Consider the following 14,692-nt stretch of genomic DNA (forward strand, 5'->3'; position numbering starts at 1 on the left):
TTTACCTCGTAGTGTAAAAAAGCATTCAACAATGATCTACTCTCTCAAAATATGAGCAGATCTCTGTTAAATGTGACCCGTTCTGTGAAAAGAGCCAGAAATCAGACATTTTGTAAAAACAATTGTCAAGATGGAGCATACATAAATCAAATTTCCCTGGACATCTGTGGAACGTTTGCGCTAAAGGCAGGAGTATTTGAAACTTTAACAAAATTTGAAAACAGCAGACAACTTGCTTTCAACAAAACAGAAATACATGTATTAACCCTTACCCTACTAGACCCTCCAACGCATGCCAATATGTGCCTCAAGAAAATCTCCTATGTTTTTTGCATGGCCCTCCAATATCTGCCATGTCATTTCAAGGGTAACTGGACAGGCACTCCAATACATGCCACAGAGAACAATGAGAGTCCTCTGATAACAAAGTGAGTGCCCCCAGCTGGTCAGTATCAGGCACCCTCCAGGGCCTCCAACTCCTGCCAATTGGAGCCTTCACAGTCAAGATAGTTTATCCTCCAATTAACTGCAGCTGGAGGGCATTGGCATAACCAACTGACATGCAGTAAACTACCCTCAGAGAGTAAGGGTTAACAGGATAATCAAAGACTATCCAATGGAAATTGTATTTTTAACTAGAAAATACACCATCTGTGATTTCGTTTTCGATATCTAATTTCTGTTTTTCCTCCCATCAAATTGGCATCAGCTCAAATGGTGTAATCTCACAGGGTCTTTTCAAAGGATATGATAACTCCTTTGATCCTAAAATCAAACATTTTGTTTTAATACTTTTTGTCTAGTTGCAGAAAAAACCTAAAGATCAGAGAAAAGTGGCTTCACGTATACAACACTGGAAGAGTTAAAGACATGTTAGCTGGTAGTTATGAGATGATGTCAAACTTTCCGACATGTACAGCTAATAGGACAGGGTTTTTTTATGTGGAATGATGCACCAGAAACACCAGGTTTGACGCAAATGATATTAGTGGTAAACTTGACCTCAAATCATTAAAATAACATCAGAATCAGATATTTCGACCCCCAAAACCCCTGTAGTTGTATTGTTTTAACTGCGAGTTATGAAAACAACAGGGGCAATTCGGTTTTATTACAAAACACACAAGACAACCAAGAATATTGGCTGATTTGAAGGAAAACTTGAATGCTGACTTCCTGCTTTTTTGAGATTAGACTTGATTCAAGTCTGATATCATCCAAAATCCATCACAAGTGTCATTATATACATACCACACATTATACAAGATAGTTGGTACGAGTTGCATACCTCCAGACTTCAGCCCAGTGTTGTAGTCAAATTAGCCAATAGTCCATCACAAGTCCAATCACAAGTAATTCACAGGTCCAGTCACAAGTAAAAGTGAAGTGAACAATATGTTGGGAATGCTTTTGTCATATTTAGTTTGAATAGCTTGATGACTTGTGATTGACTTGTGATGGACTCAGCTGTAAGGAATTGTAAAGAACTTGGTTACAGCACTGCTTGAGCCAAGTCTATAACTCCGTACAAGGTCAAGGTTCAACATTGCTTACTTGGTTTGTAGTTGGCGCTCTGCCCATCTTCAGACACCAGGATGCGTGAGATGTGGCCGTCATCTTTGTCCTTGGACAGCCAGCGTTTGCAGGGGAAGCAGACGTGCTTGCCCAGTGTGGGCATGTCAACCTCGATCTCTTCCAGGAACCAGCCTTCCTGGGGGGTCACTCCATCATGGCCGATCTGAAGTTCAGTGAGAAATGTAAAAGCCATCACATCATGGATGACACTTTCACAGCCTACTGGACTCGATATTTTAAACAACATCTTAAAGGGCCCACGACATGAATTTTACTTGGGAACACATTTCATGCAACTTTCTACTCCTCTGAAATGTATGAAAACTACTTGACATCCCTTATTGATTTAAATTTATTATGTTGAAAAGTGCAATTTTTCAAACGTTGAAATTTGTCCATGCTTTCCTAACAAACGAGGGCAATGTTGCTGTGATGTCACTTCAGGAAGACACTGTTCAGTTTAGGGGGTTTTCGATTCACATTGTGAATCCACAATTTCCTCATTTGAAACATTTGTGAGAAAATCTTGCTCATTGGCTCACTGTTATGTACTGAAACAACAACAAATCACCAAAAGAACAGGGGATCTACAACAGCAAAATATCCAAAATTCTGGCAATTTTTGTCGCTGAAATAAATAACTGTAACAAAATTACATTACATGGCCCTTTAAAGAAATTTGTACACATTTTTTTCTTGATATTATACAAATATTGAATGCTTCGAGTGGTGTAGTAAAACTAGCCTCCCGGGGTGATCCATGGACGTTCTATTTTCCTGAGGCGAAGCCGAGGGAAAATAGAATGGTCCATGGATCACCGAGGGAGGCTAGTTTTACTTCACCACGAGATAAAGCATTCAATATTTGTTTTATAACACTTCACCCACAGATTCTGCTTGATTTTAATATTTTAAATTATTTAAATCTGAACACAGTCGAAATAAACATCAATTTCAATACAAAATTGGTGGAAAATGTATTTCTCTCTTAAAAACTACCCCTTCACGAAATGTTTGAACCCAAGTCTGCGGCGCGCTCTCTTTGGAATAATACGCGCTACGCACAACGCGCACACCAGCATGCATTTGCACACAAATACCGCGCCGTGGAAATAGTACTTTGGTTGCTAATGGTATAGTACTTTGGTTGCTATGCGCATAGTACTTTTGGCCGTGCACAGAAAGATAGCAAAATTAGAAAGTAACATGTGACTCGCTGTCGGCCAATCAAGACACAGAATCTGTGGGTGAGGTGTTATAACACAAACTAAATATCTATAAACATTTACAATAGTACAGATGGACGTTTGCGTTTAATTTTGTAAATGTTTAATAGCAAATCTATTAAGAACCGTTTAAAAGTTTAGCCACTTCACAAAGACTTCACAAAGGCTGACGCCTGCTTCTGTATGTCTTCAGCCGGGCGTGTTAAAACAAAAACATAACCTTTTTTCATAATTTAGCACAATGAGCGTCAATCTTGGTAAGGTAAAGATCCCATAGCCATTACTGGCCGTAGGGGCAGTGGGATGTTAGAGGTCCACTGTGTCTTGAGCGCGGCATATGAGTGGCGGGGCCCAGTCCTCTCCTCTCGCCGTCTTACCTTCCCTGAACGAATCAGGTACCCATTTTACCGTTGGGTCGTCAGAGAGAGTTTTCCAGTTTTTGGTCCGAATGGGATTCGAACCGCCAACCTTCTTGGGCCAGCAGGCAAATTGAAAAACATTGCCACAACCACAATAGACAACTGGCAGTCATTGGAAAAGTCAAAAAGTATCAACTCAACTGCCCAAAATGTGACTGAGTACTGAGGTGCTACCAATGCTTTGAAAACTAAATATGTTTAAAGGAATCCTTGATTCTTTGTGTGAACATGAGGGCAGATCAAGTAAACATAACATCACTTTCTTATAATGCGTGTTTCGCTTAAAAAAAATTTCGGAATATATGTCAATGCATTTAAAATTATTTTTAAACGTTTAAATGTATAAAACATGTTAAACACTACTTTCCATGGTCAAATCAAGTTATCAAACAATGTCAATACTAAATCTTCACAAATCTTAGGCTCCTTCCTATTTCCTGTGTCATACCTCAATCTTCTTGATCTCCGTCACGTCCGGCGCTTCTAATGAGAATGTCTCGATGGATCCCGGCTCCAGCTTGGTCTTACTGACCATCTGTAGAGGCAGGCGACCCGTCGTGTGCTTCTTCTTAGGCCCACTGATGATGATGTAGATGTTGGCGTCTGTGCCCATGTCGGCCTCCTTCCCCGTGATCACGCGGATCGTGTACGGGATTGCTGGCAAAGATAGGGTGGGAACAAAGTTGAGAAGGAGTGATCTTTCTAGGGTTTTGCAGAGACAATCTATGAAACTTGTTCATGCTGAAATGCTCTGTCAGTGACTATGGGAAGTGTATCTGAGAGGAATTCAACACATTTCGTGTATGCTTATATAACATAAACATACACCAAACAAATGTTCTCAAATGGAACATATTGAGCAAGTTATGTCAAAAACTACAATGTTTAAAATATAGAATGATTGATAAAGAGAATATACAACATTTGCTTTATGCTGTAATTTGTAGAAGTTCATTTTCAGTTGCTTTGCCACAACTAACGCCACCTAAAAGGACTGTGCAAGATACGCCATAATTTATTGCGCAAGTCGCAGACTCACGCACTATGAGACTTTCGTGAAATGTGTCATAAGTGAAATATTACCACCTAACGCAATAAATTGTGGCGCACACCCAGTTACGCCATTGCATAAAGTTTGAAATTGGCTGCAGGTATAGGAGTTTAACCTCTAGATGTTTTTTTTTGGTCGGCACTCTGAGTGTAATGGGGCAATGGGTTTTAACTGGACTTACTTGGTCCGGTGAATTCTGGCATCTCCAGCATGGACTTGCGTCTGGTCAGCGGGCCGGGACTGTCTGATCGGACTGACTTCAACGAGCCTGATGACTTGCTCCTGTGCAGGGTGCTAGAGCTGGACATGTCACCCTCATAACCCTGCCAAAACCATCACACAATAAGCAACAATCAGCAACAAGATAAGAAAGCAACGATGCACTCAATTAACCTCAACAGAGTGTCCTGGCCTAGCGGTTAAGAGCACCGGACTCATGCTCTGGTGTTTCAGAGGCAACAGTGGCGTGGGTTTGAGCCCGGGTGGACACTTGTGCCCTTAAGCAAGACACTTAACCATTATAGCCTCGTCCTTCAGATGGGATGTAAAGCCGTGGGTCCCGTGTGTTGTGTAATGCAATGCACGTAAAAGAGACCAGTGACATTTATTGCTACGAGAAGGGTTTGCTCCGGTGTTTCTGCCTCCTGTTAAATCTCCCACGTGGGGTATTTAGGAGAAGAACCAACCAAGAACCAAGAACTGTTCTGAAACCTCCAATGTTAGTCAATCTGTGTTGCATGCCACGAGGATTAAACAATATGAACATGAAACAGTGGTAGCTATACATTTACGGCAGTGTAAGACACAATATGAAATTTGACAAAAAAGTCCTACAAGGAAATCTTGTAAAACTTAATAGTTATGGAAACAATTTGCAAAAACACAATGTATTTCTGTTGATTCAAGGAACAAGGTTACTAGACCCACCTTAGCATACAGTGACCTCTCCAGTTTGCCATCGTCCTTGTTTTTGCCCAGCCACCTCTCACAGTGGAAGACGTACTTCTCTCCGTCGTGGTCGATGACTTCCACTCGGTCCAGGAACCAGGCCGCAGAGAAGCCGGTGTTGTCATGACGAATCTTGAGCTTGAACGGTTTTCCCAAGTCAGCTGCCTCAAAAGAGAACTTGTCGCACTGTGAAAAAAAAACACACCAAAAGACAAGCCTAATTAAAGATATAGTCCATCATTTGTTATTTGTGCATTTTGTTCGTTTGAAGCAACAAAAGTGTTCAAAATCTAATGAAGGATACTGAACAACTAACCTGATGAAGTTTCAGCTCAGCTTCAGCTGTATATTCCGAATAAAACAGCATTCTAGGATCTCAATTTCAAATCAAAAGTTGCTGAATCACGTTTTGAATTGTTTCGAATTGCAGCTATACGCGATGTCGTACACTGATCCGACGAATTATAGCAACCGTGTGCGCCTGTGCGTCGTGCCAATGCTTGCGCGCGCTGCGCCGAATAACAAAACGAACTACTAATTTAAATTTTCCTACGGTGCGTCTTAAGACGCACCGTTGGAAAGGCCTTCTTTTGTTGATTACTTCAAATGATAGCTTGCCAGAAAGATTAATTTCACAGGGAGTTTAGTCCACTTACTATCTTTCAACCAAGTATGTTTTTCAACAATAATACGCCAGTTACTTTTTCGGATGGCTGCAAATGATGGACTATAGCTTTAAGCTGGGTTCTGAGAGCACAACATTTTGATATATCGTGTCCTTGGATACTCTACTTTCACTGGTCTAGGTCGGCCACGTGTCTGGACAATCAAAATGCATGTTACACCACGGATCCTCTATACACAAGGACAAACGACTTCCCCAAATCTCTGGTTAGAGGTGATATGGCACTTGCAAATCGTGGGTGCGCGAGCACGAGACTCCGCGAAAGACTGCAGTCTTTCAGTGGTCAAATTTCCGTCAGGACACCAGCTGTCGGTGAGCATGGCGCGCATTGTTCTACATGTTCTATGTGTTGTTTTATGCGCAGACGAGGCATATCACGCCCCTAGACAAACATTTCTGTACATTTTGTACATAAGCTCAGATGAGTCTTTATCCTTGTGTAGAGGATCCGCGGTCACACACACTGAGGGCGATATCGCACTGCGTTTATTGCGCGTGTTACGTGCGTGTGGAACCTGGTGTTAACGTGCGTGTGGAATCTGCCGGTCGTGCTAGCTTTGCGCAATGAGAACTTCAACGTCAAACGTTCTTCTCGATCTCATGTCCGGCAGAAAATGAAAACCTTGAGTTATCAAAGGTAACAAAACACTGAGTTAATTTCTTTTTTTTTCACACGTTATTAAAGTTACAACCATTTATCTTTTTGAGTTATTGGCACGAAATAACAAAACAAGTGTCGTTTGTAATTTCAGATAAAAGTACTATTATTATTCATGCAATTTATATAATTACCTTCTTTTATTTGAAAACTTAATTTGACTTACACATAGCACCGTTGGCTTTGCATCAGGTGCTATGCGTCCCTCGGGTGTTAAAAACTTCATATCCCACATCACAGCAGTCAACAATTGTTAAATGATCTATAATCCAAGTAAGCTTTTTGATAATAATTCGCCAGGTTACTTTTGGGATAAATGCAAACGATCCTGGGTTCAAAAAGGTTCAGCCTCACTCTATTATGACTTACATGCCCGCGCTCAAACTTGTCTGTGTAGGTCTCAGAGTTGCGTAGTTGTCGTTCCCCACTGTCGCCGTTCTCGCCGAACAGCGTGCAGAACACGTTGGCATCAGTGCCTGCACGGAACACGTCACCGGTGTACACGTGAGCTGCATACTTCTTCACTGTAGATAAAAGAGAAAACCAAATTTAACAAGTTTATTGATATAGCTTGCCCCTTTTCTGAAAGACTCAGTATTTTAACTTTACAACAACAATTATGCTTTGTCCAAAACTGTATGTAGAATTTAAAACAATTTCCAACTTTCAGTAGGGTAAGCTTTCTTCAGAAAACAAACACTTTGCTAACTGCTCATCTAGTTGGCGCTGGCAAAAATGCGTCAGTTAATTTTGGAGGATGCATTGTGTCAATGTCTAGGCTGTACATGCATCTTGTGTTGTTTTTGGTTAGCCACGATGCATAAATTTAGGTCTAGATTCTAATTGAAATCATCCGGACTGCTTCTGGAAATCATCAGTGCTGCCTAAACCTATCAATAGTGACAGTTGGAGGATTTTCAAGGATTGAGCGTGCATCCTAGCAAAAAGGCCCAGGGGGTTAGACTTAATCTAACTTTGGAACGAAATTAACTTTGGGATAAAGACAAATCGTCACTGTCACCACGAACTGACACGCACGCGCGCGTGAGTGCGCAGCATATTTTGGGTTTCACAAAGTGACATCCTCCACAGTGCGGCACTTTTAGAGCGCACCCCGTACATTTTCGTTTTCATGAAGTGACACCCAAGCATGATGCGGCAATACAGAATGGAGAAAAACGGTTTGAAAGGTTTGACATGAATCTAATCCATCCGTGTACTTGTGTGGTTATACACATTTTTAATTAAAAAACGTTTCAATTGGTAACATTAAGAACAGTGTCAGTTCGTGAAACCGAAAATGCACGGGGTGTGCTCTAAAAGTACCGCACTGTGGAGAATGTCAGTTCGTGAAACCCAAACATTACAAACAGTTTGTACACGGCGAGTCGCAACATGAACAGCAGTATTAAACTTCATTAAGTCAGTTATTGATTACGTGAAGTGCGTGTGGAACGTTTTTTGTCGCAGCAATTGCGTTTATCCCTTGCATGTGTGTATACGCCGTGTGTGTCAGTACAAGTCTACCATTGCCTGATCGCGCGGGCGCGTGCGCGTTGAGTTGTTACTTAGTAACAACACAGTGGTGGAGCGTAGCAAAACTGATGTTCGCCGTATTTTATGGCGGCCAAAGGACTGTTGAGTAGACAAATTTGTTTGGTCCTTGGTACGGGGTATTAGTTTTACCAACTGCATTGAATGACCGATCAAAATGAAGCTTACAAAATCCTCTTTACAGTGCCAAGTGTGCATTTATTACTTGAAGTAACGGCGCGTCATAAATACGGGAACTTTCAGTACAGTACGTACACTGCGGTAGCCCGTCGGTCACACTGTCAATTACGTGCAAATCTCCGTTGCTCATTCTGCTGTTAGTCAAAATGTGCGTGTTGTCACAAGTAGGGAAATGTACCAGGTACCGATGTTTAGTTGTTCATTTTGTAAAACTTTTCCTCCAGAATGTTTAAGTAATATATCTTCTAGTTTAAACTCGGTGTGCATTAATCTGAAAGTCTTGGAAACAGCCGTGAGGCCGTCTTTTTCTTTGCTTTGTGTAGAATCGCTATGGAGTAGAGCGCCTCGTGTTCATGCCACTACAAGTATATGCGCGTGGTCGTCTATGGAAGATGCGACTGAACTGTTTGTAATGAATATCCTGATTCTGTAAATAGGCGTGCGTGCAGCGCACTCACGCGCACGTGAGTGTCAGTTCGTGATGAAACATAGTGTGAAGATGGCTCACTTGTTAGAGTGTCCTGTTTGACTTCTTTCTTCTTCATGCTTCCGTCCTTCCTGACTTTCTCTTCAGTGATCTGGGCGGGGACAAGCTCCCGTATAATCTCCCCGTCGTCTTCCTTACGGGACAGCCAGCGATTGCAGGGGAAGACGTAGGTCCTGGAACCCTGCAGTCCAATACAAGGAATAATATACAAACGTTGACTTCTCGAGTTGTGCAGTAAAACTAGCCGACCAAAGCGATCCATGGAGTGTTTTTTATATTCCGAGGGAGGCTAATTTTACTGTACCACAAGTTAAAGCAGTAAATATTGTTTTACAACACTCCAACCACAGATTGTGGTAATTTTTGTTAAGATTTCTGAATTTTTTTTAACCAAAATATAATATTAATCATCTTCTATTTCAATTTGAAATTTTAGAATATTAAACTACCCCCACTTTTCCAAAGTTACCCTTTCATGAAATGTTTGTACACAAATCTGAGGTTTTTAACCAAAATATAATATAAATCATCTTCTATTTCAATTTAAAATTTTAAAATTTTAAACTACCCCCACTTTTCCAAAATTACCCTTTCATTAAATGTTTGTACACAACTCTGCAGTGCACAAGAAAGATGCTCCACAGCACAAAAGTGTAACATGGAAAAGGCACATACCTTTGAGTTTTCCAAGAGCCTGCGTACTTCCACCTTGTTCAGATGCCACGCTGCCCCAAACCCGGCGTTGTCATGTCCGATGCGTAGCTTTTCTATTGTTTCCCCAACGTCTTCAAGCTGGAAAAAACAAAGAAACAATAAACAACAAAACCCACTCAAAACATGACAATCCAAATCACATTTCTTTAAATACTACATTGTACAGTCAATATTTTAGCCAGGCCTTTTTCTTCTATGATCATTTTAGATATGCAATGATACATTTCATTGAAGTCTAGCATGCATGAACAGAGATCATGATAAGCATATTTGCAAAGATTTAGTCGGATGGGAAAAAGAATTTGTTCTTAATATCATAAAAAAAATACCCCTTGGTCTCTGATTGTACCTTTTTCCTTGAGACAGTCAACAAAAAAATGCACCTTTCATGGCACTGTATATTGACAAATCATCGTTTGTCAAAAACGGTACACGCCAATTTTGAAACTGTTGTAAATATGTACACAAAACATCAACCAAGTTGTCTTTCGGACTCAACATGACCAAAAACGGTGTTGTGATGAAATTGATATACAAATCTACAGGAGGAGACAATCAGTTCTTACATTTAAATTTTACTTTTAAGCTGCAGACAGGAGCTCAACAAATCATCGTGTCTCTCTGTTAGTACATACGTTAGTCAGTTCGTTAGTTAGTTAGTTAGTTAGTTAGTAACAAACGTTCTGAGCAGCCACAGCTCAATGAACGGCGATAATACGGGGGACAATAGCCCCATGCCTGCAGCACAATGAACGGCGATAATCGGAACAATAGACCATTATCATGTTGCAGCCATTTGATTTTTTTCCCATTCAGATCAATGTAACCAAAGCGAGGCTGGAAGGGAAAATAGTCTGGTTCCTTATTGCATAATAAACAGTATCATTCAGTACTGTTATTGGATACAGGGAACATGAATAAAATGGTGGGAGCATGATAAAGGTCTATAGCCGCATGCCTGCTAAATAGCAGCTCTCGAGATCTCATTCATAGAAAACGGCTGTACACATTCTACGCAAAGTGCAATACAAAATCGTTGGGAATCGTTGTTTTGAAACTGTTTTGTTTGAAGACATACCTCAATGACAAATTTGTCGACTTGGTTTCTCTCGAAGCATTCCTTCCTCTGTTTCTTGGTTTGACAGAGACTCTTCTGGCCCGTCACTACCTCCTGACCATACAGGGTGACAAAGACATCAGAGTCCGTCCCAGCACCAGATACATCGCTGGTGTGGACTGTGAACTCATAAGGCACATCTGAAAGAGACAGCAAAAACAATGGTTATACAACGTGTCCCAATATATTTGTACATGAAGAAATCACCAAATCTTCAAGGAATGGATTTCAATTTTTTATAGCACTGTAAAGTATGTATGGTATTATGCAAATAATGAATGTTTGTGAGTGCAATGGTAAGAATAATTTCAAGAGGTGACAGATGAAATGTTCTATTCCACAAGGCAAAATCGAATAGAATGGAACATTTCATCTGTCACCGAATGAAATTATTTTTTCCATTGCACGAACGTGAAACATTCATTATTTGTTTTATATAACACCTGAATAAATCTTTGTCATCTGATTGGTTGACTTTTAATAGCCAATTTACTCAGGTTAAAAACTGTTTAAAACTTTGACAAGTTCATCATATTTCATTTATGCAAACCGTTAAACAGGCAAGTTGAGAACCATCATATTCAATTCATCTCAATTCAAAACAGCCCCACCACCACCAGCAGTGACACCGTGCGATTGAAGTTCTATTCACCGTACAATAGAACTTCCATTGCACTGTGTGCTGCGTGCTGTGCGCACGCCGTGCGTTGGGACAATAATGACATGTGATCAACGGTCCACCAATCAGATGACGGGGATTTATTCAGGTGTTGTATAATATTATTTATATCAGGCTTCCAGCGGTAAAAATTATTCAGCGTATTTTATGCTTTTGTAAAACGTACCCGGATGACAACAATATTGTCAGTCAAAGTACCCGGATTGTGCACATTTTCGCTGGTTCCCCCATGATCAAGAGCGTAGAAACTCATAGTTGTCAACCAGTCAACAGAGCGTAGCGCGCAGTACCGTCAAACAAGTCGCCAACGCAGCACGCAGCAGGCCAGGTATACATACGCGCACTGTTGTCAACAATTACAATGGCAGCTTCAAATAGTTTGACGAAAAAGGAGAAATGAAGACAGTGTCTTGATTTGTATTTCTAGCGAATCAAGTCAGCCTGATATAAACAATATAATAATAGTATCGGATGGCTTTTCATCGGGGGATACAAGAATATCGTGCAATATTGTCGAAGCTTGTGCAATATATTTTTGTATCCCCTCAAAGCCATACATTATTATATAATTATCTGCAACTACTCCAATGTACATGCAAATCCTTTGATGCAAACAGGAGATATCACAGCTCTTAACATGCTATTTTATTGTACACCATTCCAATGGTAATCCCACAGTTAAGAGTTAAAAAAATAAAAAAAATTGTTGAATTTCAGGTTCCTTTTCTACTCACGTTTTTGGTACTCCTCTGTCCTAGTCTCCACTGGGTGCAGAATTCTCTCAATCTGTCCGTCGTCCTCGCCCTTATCTAGCCAGCGACCGCACGGGAAGTACCACCTCTTACCCAGGGACGGCGCATCAATTTCAACCTTGTCCAGCTTCCAGCCCGCAAAGCCTCCTTTGTTGTCGTGGCCAATCCTGTGACAAGAATAGATAGTAATGGCAAACAGAAAGATTATTGTGAAGTCTTCAGGGTAGATGCCTTTGCAGAAGTGCTTGGGTTTTAACAAACTTTTCTGAATTTATTGTCACCATTTTTACGAAGAGCCACACATGTGAATTTTGAAGAAAAACAAATTCTTACTATTTTAAAACTGCAAAAACTACTACTTTGCAACACCTTTATGCAGTAAGAACGCATTCACACGATTCCTTGAAAGGTAAACTTTTATGTAAACCCAGTAATTAGAATCAGCACAATAGTTAACTAGCCAAAATTAATTAGTAAAGATGTGTGTCCCTTCATGAAAACAAAAATCCACGTTTCCTATATTTAGGCTTTCTGTTCAATGTGTTTTCCATAGGGAAGGAATGCGTGTGATACACATGCGCAACTGATAATGTAATAAAGATGCGTGGCTCTTCGTGAAAACACAATCTCATTTGACCTACTTTTACGCCTTTCCATCCAATATGTTTTGTACGTGTTCAAGGGGCACCTATGTTCATGTCTCTTTGTAAAAAAAACCCAAAAATGCACTAATGAGATGCCTGCCCCTTGCATCATTAATGTAATGAAAAAATTTATGATGTTTTGCTGACAGAAGCATGTCAAAATGGTTAAGTACGATGTTTTAAAGCGAAATAGTAAAAAAAACTAATCAAAATTGAAAAAATTGTCATTTTTGACATGTGTGGCTCTTCGTGAAAACGGTGACGATATTGACTTCAGGCACAGGTACCCGCTCCCTGGCAACAAAGGCACTGGGCGGGACATTTGAGCGCATTGCCGACCACCTGAATCAATTTACATATGGTTATAAACAAGTGCATACTTGATTTTTTGGATCTGTCCGATATCCACGGCCTCGATGATAAACTCGTCTGTCTTCCCTCGCTCAAACTTGTCACGGTTTGTCTTGGACGCTTTCAGGAAATGCTGGCCTGATCAACAAAACAAAGAAACTCATGATTTTGCGAACAGGGTAAAAATGTAAACTACAAACACAAAAACAGTTCAGAAATCATAGCAGATTGACACTGCCGCAGCAGTCGAAAGATTTAAGTTGGAACAATGGTGTATTCCCCAAGAATTTTTCTACATGATGAAAATGTTGTCACACTTTCTTAGATACTCAGAATTCTTTAAAAAAATAACATACACCGATATATCTTTGCACACGCTCTTTAAACTGCATGATAAATTGGTAAAACCTTCAAATTTCATTTATTGCATAATCATCTGTAAAGCGAAAAAATCCCCAAAGTAATCAAGACAACACAAAAAAAGGCCATTTGCAATTATATAACAACTGAATAAATCCCTGTCGTCTGATTGGTGGGTTGTTGATCACATGCCACTGAATTATTCGTCCCAATGCACAGCGAGGCCACAAGGCAAAAGACAGAAGTTCCATTCCATGGTGACACTATTGCTGGCTCTGACCAATCAGATAAGAAGGTTTTATTCAGGGTGTAAATCAAATAATACATATTTCACATTTATGCAATGGAAAGAATAATTTCATTTGGAATGTTCCATTCGACGAGGCGAAAATGGAACATTCCATCAGTCACCTCATAAAACTATTTTAACCATAGTTTTTATAAACATTCATTCATGCCAGCAGCTCTGGCTGCTATATTGTCTTTTTTTAATGTTATTTAGGCTACTGAATTTTGCCTTTGGAAATAGTCGGTTGATTTTCCGTAACTCACAAGTGGAAACCATTATTAATACCTACAAAGGTGTAAAACTGTTCTCAATACCTGTGTCATCGTTTTCACCGTACAAGACGATGTACACGTTAGCGTCAGTGCCGGCACCACGGACATCAGCTGTGGTCACAAACACATGGTATGTCTCCATGGAGGCTGTTAACAAAGACATCAATAATCATATTAAATCACAATGGGACACTGACTAAACTTCCCCTTTTTTCAAGCTTAAACAAACAAATTAACTTGACCGGGATTTAAAACTTGCAACCACAGCAGACATTAATTATAGTATGAGACAATAAACTCAAAGAATTCACATAGTTGTCTCTACAGTATTTTAACCTTACACCCCGAAACAGTTAAATTGTAACAGCTCTTGTGTCCCTCAGAAGGATTGTTTGCACTTGAACAATTGCTTTTCAATTTTTATAGAACAAAACCCGAAAGTTTATATTTAGAGCACTGACAATGAATCTTGCACAATGGGAAATAATGTATTTTATTTTTAATGCAATCTTGGGAAATGCACGTTTTTGTCCCGTTTAACAATATTTTTCACTCTTCGTTTTGTTATTTTCAAGGGTATTTTGGTGCCGTTTGGTTTTTATACAAATGCAAATTTCCACATTCACGAGCAAAAGTGTGATGTCCTTTCAGGCAGAAACCTCAACGTTACAGCTATTTCAGTGCCAAAAGTTGCCAGAACTCTGAATATTTCGTTGTTGTGTCAGTACATA

The 14,692-nt window shown here is 40.1% G+C and overlaps 1 protein-coding gene across 4 annotated transcripts in view; it reads right to left on the minus strand.

Annotated features, from left to right (window-relative positions):
• LOC119725955 (lipoxygenase homology domain-containing protein 1-like) overlaps positions 1–14,692 on the minus strand; it is a 64,307-nt gene that overhangs the window by 16,363 nt on the left and 33,252 nt on the right. For all 4 annotated transcript variants that reach the window (XM_038197579.1, XM_038197583.1, XM_038197580.1 and 1 more), the window contains 11 exons: positions 14,004–14,108; positions 13,070–13,178; positions 12,028–12,212; positions 10,576–10,754; positions 9,459–9,575; positions 8,805–8,964; positions 6,932–7,086; positions 5,199–5,405; positions 4,453–4,594; positions 3,669–3,877; positions 1,555–1,738 (listed from right to left, as the gene is read on the minus strand). In XM_038197579.1, coding sequence (XP_038053507.1) covers positions 1,555–1,738; positions 3,669–3,877; positions 4,453–4,594; positions 5,199–5,405; positions 6,932–7,086; positions 8,805–8,964; positions 9,459–9,575; positions 10,576–10,754; positions 12,028–12,212; positions 13,070–13,178; positions 14,004–14,108 — 1,752 coding nt within the window. The remainder of the gene's footprint in view (positions 1–1,554; positions 1,739–3,668; positions 3,878–4,452; positions 4,595–5,198; positions 5,406–6,931; positions 7,087–8,804; positions 8,965–9,458; positions 9,576–10,575; positions 10,755–12,027; positions 12,213–13,069; positions 13,179–14,003; positions 14,109–14,692) is intronic.

This window comes from Patiria miniata, unplaced genomic scaffold (genome assembly GCF_015706575.1).
Source record: "Patiria miniata isolate m_02_andy unplaced genomic scaffold, ASM1570657v1 HiC_scaffold_19, whole genome shotgun sequence".
Taxonomy (NCBI): Eukaryota; Metazoa; Echinodermata; class Asteroidea; order Valvatida; family Asterinidae; genus Patiria; species Patiria miniata.